This window comes from Hemitrygon akajei, chromosome 2, assembly GCF_048418815.1.
Source record: "Hemitrygon akajei chromosome 2, sHemAka1.3, whole genome shotgun sequence".
Taxonomy (NCBI): Eukaryota; Metazoa; Chordata; class Chondrichthyes; order Myliobatiformes; family Dasyatidae; genus Hemitrygon; species Hemitrygon akajei.
This window is the reverse complement of record NC_133125.1, coordinates 106,042,017-106,059,444: the sequence shown is the minus strand read 5'-3', so window position 1 is coordinate 106,059,444 and position 17,428 is coordinate 106,042,017. Positions and strand designations below refer to the sequence as shown.

General features: G+C 42.7%; 1 protein-coding gene across 8 annotated transcripts in view; it reads left to right on the top strand.

Annotated features, from left to right (window-relative positions):
• Positions 1-10,301, top strand: part of gli2a (GLI family zinc finger 2a) — a 510,119-nt gene extending 499,818 nt beyond the window's left edge. For all 8 annotated transcript variants that reach the window (XM_073026911.1, XM_073026859.1, XM_073026885.1 and 5 more), the window contains 2 exons: positions 5,376-5,709; positions 6,646-10,301. In XM_073026911.1, coding sequence (XP_072883012.1) covers positions 5,376-5,709; positions 6,646-9,131 — 2,820 coding nt within the window. In that variant the 3' untranslated portion in view covers positions 9,132-10,301. The remainder of the gene's footprint in view (positions 1-5,375; positions 5,710-6,645) is intronic.
• The last annotated feature ends 7,127 nt before the right edge of the window (positions 10,302-17,428 follow it).

The window sequence follows — 17,428 nt, the reverse complement described above, 5'->3', positions numbered from 1 at the left end:
GGTACTGGGTGCAATTCCAAGACTGAGGACATCAAAATGAAAGCCCCAGGATCAGATGGAAAGTAAACGGAGGTGAGGAGGGGATGAAGGTTTTCTTAGGCTTTATCACAGTTGTTAGCAAGTTGCTATGGGACATAGAGATATTTTGCATCTCCTCCAGAAGAAGACCCATAGTGGCAGAAGCTCATTTGGACATGGGTAATTAGTCCTCTTGCTTCCTCTATTTCACAAGCAGGAAAATACATCCCTCAATTCTTTAGAGAAAGAAGGCAAGATTTCTTAAATAAGGTCAGAAAATGCCGTAAATACATGGCTGGTGAGCAAACCAAAAGCTTCTGTCGGTTTTATGTTCCTGAAAAGCTTCAAAAGTTCTAAGTAAATTTATTAACAAAGTACATATATGTCCCCATTTACAATGCGGAGGTTCATTTTCTTGTGAATATTCACAGTAAATACAAGGAACATAATAGAATCAATGAAAGACCACACTCAACAGGAAGGACAAACAATCAATGTGCAAAAGACAACAAATTGTGGAAATACAAAAAGAAAATAATAATAAATAAATAAGCAAGAAATATTGAGAACGTTGAGAGTCCTTGAATGTGAATCCATAGGCTGTGGGAACAGTTCAGTGATGGGGTGAATGAAAGAGGAGTTTGTATTCATAATGAATGATGTGTCTCTTCATGGTTGTATCTCTTACATGAACAAGAATGCTAGACTAACCTACTGTGAATCTGTACTAATCTACTAACAGTGTCTCCTCCTCTTCTTCCACTGCCTACACTTGTTCGCTGCATCTCATCTTCTTTCCTTCCTTACTGTGCTTCCTAAGGACAGTCGGTACTAAGGTGAGCAAAGTAAAAGCGACTCACATGTCTCTCATCTGTCTTGCTTCGTGACTGTGTCGTCACTGATAATAAAATAAAATAACTGGGCCTCGAGCACACACACCCTTACAAGTCAGGCATTCATTCTTATTTTATTTGTGCAGAAGGAGAACAACATCACCCACACTCTTCTTAAGTCTCAACAGAAAGCTGCTATTTCTGTACAGAACTGGCTTATCAGTTATTGATGTTGACCGTTTGGTAAATTGCTTATGATTGAATTCCTTAATTTGCAAGATCAATCGCCATTTGCAAAAGAGCTGTTAAAAGTCAATCAAAACTTCAAGCTGACAACCGATGATGTCTTGAAGTTAGAAAGGCATTTGTCCCTTAGTTGTTGAATGTATTTCACATCCTTCCATTATTCCTATTCTGTATGTCTCCAGTACCCCTATTGTGTAAAGGGACACTATTTTTAGGAAGACCTTTCTAGAAAATTCTCACTCTGAGACCTGACTTGTCTGGCTTGAGTACACAATGCCACAGTCACCCCAGCCTATTCGTTTGCAGTAAGCAGAGGTGGTTCCAGTGGTCTCAGTTGACTATAACTGCCCCAGGCTGTTCTTGCCTGGACATTGTCTTTAACCCTTGCCTTACCACAACTTCCACAACTGTACATAACTTGTACCATGATAATCAGTCACCTTGTTGTAAGTGGCTCCACTCTATAGTGCATTGCCTGATATAAGCTGACAAAATTTTTACCAACGTAACTTCTAGTCATCAGAAGAGTAAACTGCATGGGATGTTGTTGGGGGAGATGGAGGCCATGTGATCCACCGCACTTGTGCTGGAATTTAGAGATTGTAGGTTGAAATTTTATTTTTGTGATTGGCTTGTTTTATGAACTTCCTATTCCCTTTTGATTAATAATGCATTGTTTGCTTTCTACTAATGTTGTCCTTGACCATGCTGTCCATAAGTGGTCAAACCTGCCTGAGTCAGTCCAGCCTGGGCAGCACAATGGTGTAGCTAATGGAGCTGCTGCCTCATAGGCTCCAGCTACCAGGAATCAATTCTGACCACCTGTACAATTGGCATATTCTCCCTCTCGCTGCTTAGGCTTCTTCTGGATTATAGGGTCTCGCCCTACATCCCTAAAACTCACAGATTCAGTGGCAACTGTAAAATGATCCAAATGCTCAGGCAAGTGTCAGGATCTACAGAATGAAGGGAATGCCAGGAAAGTAGATCAAACAAAAAATAGGCGGGGAGCAGGATTGTAGAAATGAGATAAACTGAAAGAATTCCTTATGACATTAATGGAGTAAATTATTCCCACTTCAGGAGTTCCTTAAGACTTGGCTTGTCTCATCGATGATTAAATTTTCACCCCTGGTGGATCTTGATAATTTGGGCTCAACTCATTTTTAAAACTGTAAAACAATAGTCAAAAGGCAATAGAGCTTTAAAATAAATCACAATATCTCATACATCTTATGAAAATATTTGAATATGAGGGGTTGAAAAGGGAGTCAAAATTTGAAAGGATTGACCTGGAATAAGAATGGCTGGAATGTAAAACTCACACCCTAACTGAATGATTGAGTGTTAGCACAGTGTGTGATGCGCAGACAAGCATAGGAAGACTTTGGAGGGGACAGGGAGATTGGATGCAGATGATTAGGAGTGGGAGGTTACTCTTGAGCTGTATTAATATCAGCAATGTTTGACTGGATTGATGGGATGCTTCTGAAATGTTTTTCCTCAAGATTAACAACCTCACGTTATGTATGGAAAAATGTCACAGCCGAAACATAAACCACTTGTTCATTGCTATTTCCGTGTTTGCACTACTGAGTAATCCCGTGTCTCTTTGAACCTTCCTCTTGGAGTGCCAACTTCGATTTTCATTGCAGAGGCCACCTTCGGGAGAACTCAGTCCATTGTTAGCCTTGTTCCCGCAAACTCCTGAGATTAAAGCTCGGGTTAAAGAGTTATGGTCAGCTGTGGAAATGTACTTAAACCTGACATACCAGAGTATGACCGCCAGTGAAAGATCCAACACTTTGACACACCAGTGGTAATATTCATGACTAGCATAAGGCTTCCTTAATATGTTGCTAAACAGTTGCTTTCCTATTTAGCATATCCTTACATTTATGTCTAATAGTTGATAATCAAACTTCTATTGAAGAAGAATATTAATAAATTCTAAGTTATTGATTTTTTTTTAATGACCAAACCAACTTTTCCCCTGTTTTTGGAGAATGCTGAACTTCCACAATGAGTCAAACCACTTCCATTCTGTTTATACTGGCTCTTCTCAGAAAGCACCTCATAAACAACCTGTCATCTCCAGCTTACTGTGGCCACAGAGTTCCCACAGCTTTATGGAGTGTCCTGAGTTTATATCTGTGAAGAGACATTTGGCTTCTCTTCCCAGACTGATCAGGACTGGGGTTTGATGTAAAAGTCGAGGAAATGGAGGAGCTAATCAGTTACAAACCTGAGAAATTTCTGGAGTAGAAATTCCACCTCTATTTGAGAGTAAAGAAACATCTCTACTGGCATCTGAAGGCAGAGGTCCACCAGAAAGCCCATGATTTAACAAACAGATAGTGGATAGTGAGAGAGCAGATAGCTCAGCTGAACACTGACACCTATGATGTGTAAATATCAGCTGCGTTATAACTACCACCCTGTCTCTTAACCCTGTTGAGAGACAATGATGAAGAAAAACAGAACAAACCTGAAAATGGATAATTCATTGTTCAGCTCATCAGGTTGGAGGCTCCACGGGTATCATAAGAGAAAATTTCCTTCTTCAGCTGTGAGTTGTCTCTCTGTGAAATGACCTTGAACAGTCACAGCACAGTGGAGTACAGAACCCAAGCGTCACTGCATAAATAATCACCAAGGCAGCTGATCCAGACAGAGAATTCACAGATTTGTACTCCGGCATGTCACTTGGCATGGAAAAGTTTGGTGGAAAGGATGCACTTCTGTGAATCTACTGGTGTGCTGTCTAACTTCAGGGTTAGCACTCATTGTTGTTATTTATGTGTTATTAGATTATCCGCCTCAACTTTCCCTCAGCTGGGACTGGTCCTTTGATTCCTCTTAAAATTAGCATCACTCTTACATGTTTAGAAATCTAATGAGATTAGGGACATTTGCCCACACCTACCTCATCCCATTCTACACACAATACACACTCTTAATTCCTGTGAATCAAAATCAACTGGTAGTAGAAAGTTGAAAACTGTCCTTTACCTCAATACTATTTATTTATTTATTTAGGAATACCGTGCAGAACAGGCCCATCGAACCATGCTGCTCAGCAATCCCTGATTAGCCTATTTTTGGGACAATTTAACCTACTGAGTGGTACGTCTTTGGATTGTGCACCTGGAGAAAACCCACATATTCCACAGGACATGCAGACTCCTTACAGAAGATGTCAGAGTGGAATTCCAGTGCCCCAAGCTGGAATGGCTCCGTGCTAATCGCTACGCCACTGTGGAGCCATACTAGTATCCTTCCACCTGGTGCACTTTTCGGTCAATTTGCATCTTGAGTGGCCATTTACATGCTGTTTTTGGTTATTAATTCTCATATCCTGATGGCTGAAGTGTAGAGTTTGACTGTCAACAGAAGCAGAGTACAACATGAATTGGCTTCCCATTTGCAAGTTTTGCACGTCTAACAATGAATTTTGAACATTCTGGCTCTGAGCCAGAGAGGCTGGGAAGGTTCTGGGTTCAAGTCACCTCCTAATAGTTGCCACAAGTTTCCCTTTTATTCTGGGTTATTGGGGAACCAGAATGGGCCTGTGAACCCATGAACACCATCTCACTATTCCTCTTCTGAATTTTTAAAATTTTTATTGTATTTTTTACGTCTTGCTACCACAAAACCAACAAATTTCATGACATGCGCCAGTGAGAAACCTGATTCTGTGGACTCTTAGACCATAAGACATAGGAGTAGAATTAAGACCATCAAGCCTGCCTTCCCATCATGGCTGAATTATTATCCCGCTCAACCCCATTCTCCTGCCTTCGCCCTGTAACCTTTGACACCCTCACTAATTAAGATCCTATCAACCTCCACTTTAAATATACTCGATGACTTGGCGTCCATAGCCATCTGTGGCAATGAATTCCATAGATTCACTACTCTCTGGCAAAAGCAAATCCGCCTCGTCTTTTCTGAAGCTATGTCCTCTGAACCTAGACTCACACATATTAGGAAACATCCTGTTCACTTCCACTCTATCTAGGCCCTTCAATATCGATAGGCTTCCATGAGATCGAGATGCTATGAACAAACAATGAATATTAGGAAGTTGCCTCAGCCAGGGGATTCCTCCCCCTCACCCAGCAGGAAGTCAATAACCTCAGAAACACAATAATCACAATAGTTAAAATGGCTGCTCTTTTTCATATACAATAGATAAACTTTATATTAATACTATAAGCAGTTGTACGATCTTTACGGTGTTACCTTATTGATTGAATCACTTTATTTCCACCTCAGATGTATCAGTCCAGTCCTGGTGGCCAATCTTCATGCAGCAGTGAACCATCGCCACTTGGCAGCACCAACAACAATGACAGTGGAGTAGAAATGAACATCAACAGTGGAGGTAGCCTGGGAGATTTGACCGCATTAGATGATTCCCCAATTGTGGACTCCACTGTTTCATCTGGAACTTCAGCAATCGGCCTTCAGTTGAGAAAGAACATGACAGCATCCCAAAGACTTGAGCAACTAAAGAAAGAAAAATTGAAGCAGGTTAGAGATATTTCTTCATGGGCAAACCCAATGCCACCAGTCAAAAACACAAAGCTTCCTCTCATTCCCTTGAATGGTAAGTTGAGTTCTTGATCTTCTTCATACAGTAGAACCTTCAGCACCATTTTTAAAAGCAGTAATATTCTGGTTATAAATAAGAATGTAAAACATTACTGAGTCCTGATTAATGGTCTCAGCTAGAAATGCCAACTGTATATTCCATTCCATAGATACTGCCTGACATGCTGAGTTCCTCCAGCATTTTATGTGTGTCACTCTGGATTTCCAACATTTCCAGAATCTCTTCCGTTTATAAAATATTGTTGAACAGGCCTTTCACCCCATCTGATCTGTGACAAATCATCTTCTACCAAATCTACCTACATTATCAAATCTTGAACTTGAGAAATTCTGCAGGTGCTGGAAATCCAGAACAACACATACAAAATGCCAGAGGAACTCAACAGGTCAAACAGCAAGAGTAAACAGTTGACGTTTCAGGCCAAGACACTTCTTCAGGACTGAGAAAGAAGGGGGAAGATGCTAGAATGGAAAGATGGGGGGGGGGGAGGGGAAGGAGGATAGCTAGAATATGATAGGTGAAGCCAGATGGGTTGGAAAGATAAATAACTGGAGTAGAAGGAATCTGATTGGAAAGGAGAGTGGACCACAGGAGAAAGGGAAGGAGGAAGGGACCCGGGATAGGCAAGTAAGAAGAGGTAAAGGACTAGAGTGTGGAATAGTAGAAGAAGGGGGTGGGGAGGGAAAAATGTTTTTGCCAGAAGAAGAAGTCAATATTCATGTCACTTGATTGGTGGGAACCAAGATGGAATGTAAGATGTTACACCTCCACCCTGAGGGTGCTCTCATCTTTGCACAAGAAGAGACCATGGAGCAATGTGTCGGAACAAGATTTGTCAAATCTTGTATCCTTGTGTTCCTTTCTCCCATGAACTAATTGAGTTTCAAATTCATCAAACAGAAACTTAACGTGTATATTATCAATTTTCAGGAACTTCACTGGAGAATTCAGGTACTGGTGGTTCTGCTGCTGTATTGCCGAATCCCAGAATAATGGAGCTGTCCAGCAGTGAGATCACTGTGCTGAATCAATGGAACGATCGCCGGGACAGCGCCACAAGTACGATCAGTTCAGCTTACACTGTCAGTCGCAGATCCTCTGGCATTTCCCCTTACTTATCCAGTCGCCGTTCCAGTGAGGCTTCTCACATTGGTGGCCGTCCAAATAACATCAGCTCTGCCGACTCTTATGACCCCATCTCGGCTGATTTATCGCGAAGGTCCAGCGAGGTCAGTTACTGCGGCTCGCTCAACCTCACACCGGCGGAGCAGTACCGGCTGAAGGCCAAGTACGCGGCCGCAACGGGCGGGCCGCCGCCGACTCCACTGCCAAACATGGAACGAATGAAGGCGAGGGCCACCCTCCTGGGTGAGGGCTTCAGTTCAATGATTTCCCCCTTCCCGCCTCCCGCTGCTCAGAGGCGATGTAGCGACGGTGTCCCGCGGGGATACGGTACAGCAGCGCTCAGGCCCCATGAAGTGGCTGGCAACAGCACCCGCCGGGCCAGCGATCCCGTAAGGAGGACCGCTGTGGATCCGCTGGCTCTTCCCAGAGTCCAGCGTTTCAGCAGCATGAACAGTATGAACCCACTGCCCTTGCCACCAGCCATGGACAAAAGGCACTTCGGCCTTCTGATCAGCACTCGCTCGGATGGGAGCCTCCACAGGTGTGCCTACTCACCTCGGCCTCCAAGCATCAGTGAGAACGTTGCTATGGAGACAGTGGGAGCCGACATTAGCACTCAGGCCGTTGAGGACGACATCATGCTGCCTGACGACGTGGTGCAGTACATCAACTCTCAGGAAAATCGGCTGGCCCAAGAGAACAGTTCGTTGAGTTACGCTGGCCAAATGCAAGGCTTCCAAGAAAGCATGAGCATGCAGAATCAGAACGTGTACAGCCAGCGAGGGGTCGCGATGGTAGGTAGCAATATGAACCAATCAGGCTCTATGATGGCACCGTGCGAGATGAGTCCAGGGAGTCAACCATACCAGGGTTCATCTGACCTGAACAAGAACACCATGCCGGTTCAGTGGAACGAGGTTAGCTCAGGTACCGTGGATGTCATTCCCGATCAGTCAAAGCAGCAGTTCTCCCGTTCAAACTTGGCGCTCGTTCAGCAAAAGCAGATGTTCGACCAATACCAGAATCTCAACCCTGCCCAAGCGGCTGTGACAATGAATCAGAACGAAATGACTCTGGCACCACAAGGGTTAATGCAGAGAAACATTGGACAGAAAGGGAACTATCTGCAACAACCACAGCAGATGAGTCTGTGTGAGAATGCTAATCTGCCTCTCAGCCCACAGCAAACCTACAACCAGTCCAGCCAAGTGCTGAGTCCCAACATTACTAGCAGGACCCTAAGCCAAACATCTTGCAGTAATATGCCTGTGAACAATATTATGGGTTCAGCTGTGCCAGCGGGTACTCAAGACTTTAAGCAGATAGCAATGACTCAGAACAAGGATCCAGCCCTCAAAAGCTATGCTCCAGCCGAACAAGTCCATGCGCCAATTCATCAGCAGATGACAGCCGCAAGCGAGGCGTCAATGGCGATGAATGGGTGCCGTGGGAGAGGGGAATCAGGCCAAGTCATGCATCTTGCAAGCCAGCAGAGCTATGGGTCTCATGTCCAGTCTGGTAGAAATCCAGACTGTGCCAACTTTGGTGTTCATGGTGTCCTAAGCCAAACCAATTCCCACATCAGCCCAAATCAGCAGAACTTCAGCCAACAGGGACAAAATGTCATGAATTCTGTTGGGCACAATATAAGTCGTGGAATGATGCAGGCTCATCCACCGCAGAGCTCAAATCCATCAGTGCGGCAGCATGGTCTGATGAATTCAGTAAACATGCAGCAACAGAGTTACTTGCAACGACCACTTCAAATGAATGGGATGGGCCCCAGCCATGGACACTCTGAAGTAAGCCAAAGTCAGCCTAGTAATCAATTGTCAATGCAGTCCCAGCAGTGTCATACCGATGGTCCCAACAGCAACATGATGTTTTATTCTGGTCAAATCCACATGTATGAACAAAATGGTAACTATAATGGACAAATGGACTGTGCTGTTCAGCAGCAACAGCACATGTCAAGTGTCAAAGCAACAACGATGTCTTCACCAGGCACCAACCAGGTGTCAAGTACTGTCAATTCCCATAGCCTAGATCAAGCACAGATAGATTTTGATGCTATCATGGATGATGGTGACCATTCTAGCTTGATGTCGGGGGCACTAAGCCCCAGCCTTCTGCAGAATCTCTCCCAGAATTCTTCCCGCCTCACTACTCCCCGGAATTCTCTGACTCTGCAGCCCATTCCAGCCGGATTGACTAATATGGCAATAGGAGACATGAGCTCTATGTTGACTACCTTGGCCGAAGAAAATAAATTTCTTAATATGATGTCTTAAATGGGCAAGAACAGGAATGAACATTGTACAATTTCTAATTCCCGCCAACTTCAAAGCAAGATACTAAAACAGATTCTTTTGAAACAGTAACATTCCCAAGGAAAGCAATTTTTTATAGACTTTGTATTTTAATGTATAAAAAGAAACCTTTATTATTCTGCAATGTACGTTCTGCAAGGGAATCTGGACATTTTACAAAGGCTTGTATATTTGTGAATAGGGATTTTCTGTTGTGTTTTGAAGAAATAGCCAGTGAACTGATATGTTACATCCAGAGGTGTATTATTCGAACTGGGACTCTTGGCTTGTTTCAAACTTGTTGTAAAGCACTGATAATGTACAATAGACCAAACAGACAAGGGCACAGACCAAAAATTGCCCATTTCTTCCATATAAATAGTAGATGTGTGCTTTCTTACATTTCACTGGTGTGAACATTTCATTGTGCATCATTTGATTCAGTGTCACTGAAAACTATTCTAGGTTGGCTGAGGTAAAGAACAATAGGTACATTGACAAGTGCCATCAAAGCCATATTGTATACCACTTCCTTCTCAGAGATTAGCTCTTAATATCCTGCATCTGGGTAACTTGCCATAGTAAAATCTCATGACAATACAGACTCAAGTGTATGAACAATGTCCGTTGTAAATGATATGGCACCAAAGATCTAGGAATGCCCATGTTATCATGTCAAAAAGTGCCTTACTATGTCATGTTATTTTCAAATAGTGAAGGCATCCTTTCTGTTTAAGAAATTTTGGAAACAATTTGCTTGTAATATGGCAGCGCTATTGGTACAATACTAGTTAACATGCAGTGGTTTAATGAAAATAGTTTCTTTATATGTGAGGATTATTGTGAACGATATGCAAATGTCTTTTCAATATATATGAACTGAAATGTGTTCTTTGTTGTGCGTTCTTAGTGCATAAAGCATCTCATGTAAAGAAATTTCAAGCATTGGACCCCTATTCCAGTTTGTAAATATACGACATGTTAAAACAGTGTTTTGAATAAGAGCGCCAAACTGACTATTTTTAATCAACATGTAGCCAGCACATTCCCTGTAACCAATTTCAAAACATGGAATAGATCCAATGATCAAAATGTATATACGCTTTTTGTACAATAACAAACTTTTCTTTAATAAAAGCAATGTTGAATGTAGTCATTTTACTTTTTAAACCACTTTGCAAAGTATGCAGAGATTATTATTTGCTGCTCAAGCAGATGGTTAACCCACACAATATGTTGGAGGAGCTCAACAGATCAGACAGCATCTATGGAAACTGTCGACATTTCCTACCAAGACCCTTCATCAGGACTGGAAAGGAAGAGGGAAGAACTCAGAGTAAGAAGGGGAGGGGAGGAAGAAGTACAAGCTAGCAGGTAATAGGTGAAACTGGAAGAGGAGGAGTGAGTGAAGTAAAGAACAGGGAAGTTGATTGGTAAAAGATAAAGACATGGATAAGGGGGAATCTGATAGGAGAGAACAGAAGACAATGAAAGAAAGGAAAGGGGGCAGAAACACCAGTGGGATATGATGGGCAGATAGGCAGAGAAGGTGTGGGAGGGAAACAAAAATGGGGAATGGTGAAGGAGGAGAGCAAAGGGACCCAAATGATCGGAAGTTGGAGAAATCGATGTTCATGCCATCAGGTTGGAGGCTACTCAGAAGAAATGTAAGGTGTCAGTAAGTGGTTAATACTTGAGCAAAATACTTAGGTCTCAAGAGTCGACAGGTACCAGCTGATGAATGGCTGAAGAAAGTTTGATTGTGCTTTAGTCAGATATTTATGGAGATGAAGAGTTCAGTTGATCATCTCCCAAAAAATGAATGCTTTCAAATGTGTACCGGTATCCCAGAACTAATCAACAATTGTGGTAGCACAGCAGCAGAGATAGTAGAGCCATTGCCTCATAGTGCCAGAGACCTGGGTTCAATTCTGATCTTGGGTACTATTTTGCCTGTGATGGCTTGGATTTCCTCCCACATCTAACAGAAATGCTGGTTGAGTAGTTAATCGGCCACTGCAAATTGCTCCTAGTACGTGAGTGATTGGTACATTCGTGGGGGTGTTGATGAGGGTGGCACTGCCTGTAAGGAGTTTGTACATTCTCACCACGATCACATGGGTTTTCTCCAGATGCTCTGATGTCCTCCGACAATTAAAGACGTACTGGTTGGTAGGTTAATTAACCATTGTAAATTGAACCTTGATAAGGCTAGTGTTAAATTGGGGGATTGTAGCTCGAAGGGCCAGTAGGATCTATTCTGTGCTGTATCTCAATAAAAAAAAGAAAGAAAGAAAAGGAGGAGAATTAAAAAAGGTGGGATTAAACCTGAATTAGCTGTCTGGTGGTGCAGTAGCATCAGCACCAGAGTTCAGAGTAAATGGTCCCGAGTTCAAATCCAGCCAGCTCCTTGCACTTTTTCCATTTGTGCTGGGTTGAGCGTTAAGCCTCGTAAAATATAGTCAAATGCTACGGAACTGGTAAAAATGCCGCCAGACGCACCAAAACAACAGCAAAGCAGAATTAGCATAAATGATTAGCAAGGACTCAGTGAAATGAAGGCCTATTTTTATATGGTACCTCTCAATGATTTCTAACAAATGAGAGTACTCCATTTACTAGTTTGGTTTGCTAATTTTCCTTTTGTCTTGTAGACCTGACAATGATTGGGTGAAATAAGGTAAATACAAAGGAACCCTTCCAATTGGTGGGTGACTCAAGGACAAGAGACACAGGTTCCAAGTGACAGACTTGGAAGGTTAAAGGGGATGTGAGGAAAATCATTTTTTTAATGGAGAGAATGGAACTCACTGTCTATAGGATGGTGGACGGAGCAACTAGGGGTGGTGAAGGAAATTGAACACACACTTTAGGAAAAATTACGGTAAGGACGACAGTGAAAGGGTAGGAGAATGGGACATTGGATTGCTCTGCGGGGAGCTGGCATTGGTGATGGTGTGTCATTAAGATTTGTGACTCTATTTATTAAACTCTGTATTGAAACTCATTACAAAGTTGTCCCTTTGTCTTAAAGGCAGTGCATTCCAGAATTTAGCAGGTGGCGGCATTAAAATCTCTTTTCTCCTGGCTCATCTAGTTATTTCACCAATTAACCCGCTTCTTTTGATTATTGACCCAGGTGCCACACAAAAAAATGTTTCTCCTTATTTATTCTGTCAAAGCCATTCATTATCTTGAACACCTCCATTTTCATTACAGCCCCAAGCAGACTTTCAGCTCTGGCACCATTGGAATAAATGATCTCGATATTCTCCGCAAGATGATGACGTGGCCTTTGTGGCTACTCTTTAGCTGAAAACTAACCAATGTTTCATAAAGATTCAGCAGTAACCAACATTGCATTTCTTTGAATGTCTGTGTTGGCCATTAGGACTAAGCAGACCCTAAGGACACTATTATTCACCAACCTGTATGACTCCTTGTTTCCAATCAAATATTTTCTCCTTGTTAAAGATAATTTCACAGCACTCTCCACACAGACTCTTCCATTCCACTTGATTTTCTTTTCTTGGTCAGAACTTCAATGGCTTCTCTTTAACACTGGCAAAGCTCTCAGTCATCATTACTCGACTACTTTGAATGCAGCAAAGAGCTCCAGAACACTCCAGTAAAGTCACCTGCCTTGTGACCAGGTCACCAGGTCACAAGTCACCTGGTGACTTGTCCAGTAAAGTCACCTGAGTAAATTTCTACTCAGTTCCTGGTATTTGCTTTACCTTCCTTCAATCCTCACCTCTTGGCTCACTAGCTGTACCTTGCTCCTAAATCAGATCACTACCAGAATGCAATGCCAGACACCTGAATGCCAATTTCCAGTCTGACAATCCAGAATAATAACAAAAGCCTAGAGGATTCTTTTGATGATTCAGACTTCTGCTACTTCTTGGGTGAGGTACTGAAGGAAAGGAAGATAGTTAATGTCTTCCCATTATTGAAGAGGACAGCCTTACATCAGTGCTGGGAAAGTTTATCTGAGGTACAGAACCAGCCAGCATTTGCAAAGTCTGATGAGGGATACTCAACGTGGCTTTGTTCATAAGAAATTGTGCCTCATGAATTTAAGCTTTTTGAAGAAGCAGCAAAGTAAATGACAAAATTAGAGTCGAAGAACTTCTGTGAGGCCTTTGACAAGAATCTTCATTGTTGGTTAGTCTTGGAGGTTAGATTACATGAGATCCAGGATGGGTTAAACAATTAGATAAAAAATTGGCTTGGTGGAAGGATTGTTATTCAGACTGGGCAGGAAATAAGGTTATATAAGATTACAACAGGATCTAGAATAACAAAACTGGCCCTAACCCACCTGGACAAAAAAGACACATACACTCGAATGCTGTTCATAGACTTTAGTTCAGCATTCAACACAATCATCCCTCAGAAACTGAATGGAAAGCTGAGCCTACTGGGCCTGAACACCTCCCTCTGCAACTGGATCCTAGACTTCCTGACTGGGAGACCTGAGTCAGTCCGGATCGGGAGCAGCATCTCCAACACCATCACACTGAGCACGGGGGCCCCCCAGGGCTGTGTGCTCAGTCCACTGCTGTTCACTCTGCTGACCCACGACTGTGCTGCAACACACAGCTCGAACCACATCATCAAGTTCGCCGATAACACCACCGTGGTGGGTCTCATCAGCAAGAACGACGAGTCAGCTTACAGAGAGGAGGTGCAGCGTCTAACGGACTGGTGCAGAGCCAACAACCTGTCTCTGAATGTGAACAAAAGAGATGGTTGTTGACTTCAGGAGGGCACGGAGCGACCACTTCCCACTGAACATCAAAGGCTCCTCGGTAGAGATTGTTAAGCGCACCAAATTTCTTGGTGTTCACCTGGTGGAGAATCTCACCTGGTCCCTCAACACCGGCTCCATAGCAAAGAAAGCCCAGCAGAGTCTCTACTTTCTGTGAAGGCTGAGGAAAGTCCATTTCCCACCCCCCATCCTCATCACATTCTACAGGGGTTGTATTGAGAGCATCCTGAGCAACTGCATCACTGCCTGGTTTGGAGATCGCACCATCTCGGATCGCAAGACCCTACAGCGGATAGTGAGGTCAGCTGAGAAGATCATCGGGGTCTCTTTTCTCATCATTATAGACATTTACACCACACGCTGCATCCGCAAAGCAAGCAGCATTATGAAGGACCACTTGCACCCCTCATACAATCTCTTCTCCCTCCTGACATCTGGAAAAAGGCACCGAAGCACTCGGGCTGTCACAACCAGACTATGTAACAGTTTCTTCCCCCAAGCCATCAGACTCCTCAATACCCAGAGCCTGGACTGACACCTACCTACTACCCTGTACTGTGTCTATTGTCTTTATTGTACTGGCTGCACTATTTTGTGCACTTTATGCAGTCCTGTGTAGGTGTGTAGTCTAGTGTAGTTTTTGTGTTGTTTTACGTAGTTTCAGTGCAGTTTTTGTATTGTTTCATGCAGCACCATGGTCCTGAAAACTGTTGTCTCGTTTTTACTGTGTACTGTACTAGCAGTTATTGTCGAAATGACAATAAAAAGTGACTTGACTTGACTTGACTTGAACTAGGAAAGTGGCCCAAGGAATATAGATGGAATTTAACTTGGAGAAGTATGAGGTGTCATATTTTGGTGAAATAAACCAGGACAGGGCTTGCACAATAATTGATAGGGCCTTGGAGAGTGTTGAGAGCAGAGAGACCTAGAAATACAGGTACATAGTCCCTATGAAGATGGTAACACAGATAGGGTGTTCAAGCAGTATTTGACTTGGTTGTTTTCATTGGTCAGGTCATTGAGTACAGCAGATAGGACATCATGTTGCAATTGTACAGGTCATTGTGGAGAGTATTAGAGTATCGTATACAGTTCTGGTTGCCCAGCTATAAGAAAAAGGACATTAGCTGAAGAAGTACAACAGTATTAGAATCAGTTTATTATCACTTGACATACATCATGAAATTTGTTGTTATGTGGTAGTAGTAGAAGGCAGAACATTAAAGTTGCTATAATTTACAAGTATAAAAAAGTAATTTAAAAGATAAATAATGAGGTAGTGTTCATAAACCATTTAGAAATCTGAAGACAAGATGAAGAAGCTGTTTCTATATTGTTGGGTGTGGGTCTTGAGGCTCCTGTACCTCCTCCTCAATGGCAATAATGAGAAGAGGTATGTCCCAGATGGTAAGGATCCTCAATGATGGATGCCACCTTCCTGAGGCAAAGACCTTTAATGATTTCCTCAGAGGTGGGGAGAATTGTGCCCACGATGGAGCTGGCTCAGTCTACAATCCTCTGCGGCTTCTTTCGATCCTGCGCAATGGAGTCTCCACACCAAGTGTGACACAACCAGTCGGAATTTATCCATCGTACATCTGTAGAAATTTGCTAGAATCTTTGGTGGCATATCAAATCTCCTCAAACTTCTAATGAAGTAGAAACACTGGTGTGCCTTCTTTGTGAATGCAGCAATATGTTGAGCCTAGCATGGATCCTCAGAGATGTTGCAGCCCAGGAAATTGAAGCTGCTCACTCTTTCTACTGTAGACCCTTCAATGATAACGGGTTTGTGTTCTCCCTACTTCCCCTTCCTGAAGTCCATGGTCAGTTTCTTGGTTGTGCTGATGGTGAGTACAAGTTTGAGTGGAGAGCTTGAGTTGTAAGGAAAGGTTCAGTAAACTGGGACTTCTTTTTCTTGTTGTATAGGAGACTGAGTGGTGACCTTACGGAGGGATATAAAATCTTGAGGGGCTTATATAAGCTGAGTGGTCTTCCTATAGTGGAAGAGTCAAAAGCTAGAGTACATAGATATAAGGTGAAAGAGGAAATATTTATAAGGGACATGAGGCGAATCCTTTTCACACATAGTGGGTCTATGGAACAAGTTCCCAGTGGAAGTTCAAAACTCAGAGTAAGTTTACATCAAAGTACATAATGTCACCAGATACTATCCTAAGCTTCAGTTTCTTGTGGACATTCACAGTAGATTCAAAGAAGCACAAACAGAGATGGCAAACCCACAGTGCCAGACAACCAATGTGTAAAAATGCACCAATATGCAACATCTCAATCATTTCAAGATTAAAATTTGTTTAATGTCATTTCCTGCACACAAGTGTAAGGAGAATAAAATAATTTTTTCTCTAGGTCCAATGTAGAACAAAAAAGCACCAAATATAAAGAATTTAATAATAATCCTAAAAACACACAATAAATATAAACACATAAGATCACTTATATGCATAGATTGATTTTATGTCCATAAAGTGATGCTAGGTTTTACATAAGGCGACTGACGGGAAATTATAAAGTAGTGGTTGAGTTAGTGGGTGGGGGTGTTGAACTGTCTTACTGCTTGGGGAAGGTAACTGTTCTGAGCTTGGTAATCCTGGCATGGACGCTACATAGCCTTCTCCCTGATGGGAGTGAGAAAAATAGTCCATGAGCAGAGTGTATGGAATCCTTCATGATGTTACTGGCCCTTCTGGCCCTTTTCTGGCACCTTTCAGTGTATATATCCTTCATGGCACAAAGGCTGATGCAGTGACGCATTGGGCAATTTCAACTCCCCATTGTAGAGCCTGCCTGCCCACAGCAGTGCAGTTTCCAAACAAGTGGTGATACAGCTTGTTAGGATGCTCTCTACTGCGCATCTGTACAATGATGTGAGTATGGATGCACAAAGCCCATCTCTCTTCAGCCTCCTCAGAAAGCAGAGGTGTTGGTGAGCTGTCTTGGCTGTGTAGGATGTGTTCCGAGACCGTGGCGGTTGTGTGTGATGTGCATTCTCAGGAGTTTGAAACTGCTTGCAGTTTCCACTACTATGCTGATGTAAAGGCGGTGTGAGCAGTGCGAGTTCTCCTGAAGTCAATAACTATCACCTTTGTCTTGTTGCCATTAAGAAAGAGGTTATTTGCCTGCCACTGGATCTCGAGGTCTTTCACCTCCTCTCTGTAGTCCAGAGGTTCCCAACTTGGGATCCACGGACCCCTTGGTTAGTGGTAGGAGTCCATGGCATAAAAAAGGTTGGGAACCCCTGCTGTAAACCACCTCTATTGTGCCATCAGCAAATTTGAAGATGTGATTGTCCAAGTACTGTATCTTTTAAACATTAAAATGTTTAAAAGATATTTAGACAAGTACATGGAAAAAAAAAGTTCTAAAATAACATGGACCAAATGCAGGAAAATGGGATGAGCTCAGATAGACATATTAGTTGGCATGAAAATATAGGCCAAAGGGCCTTTTCCCATGATTCCTTTTCACAAGAATATTGCTT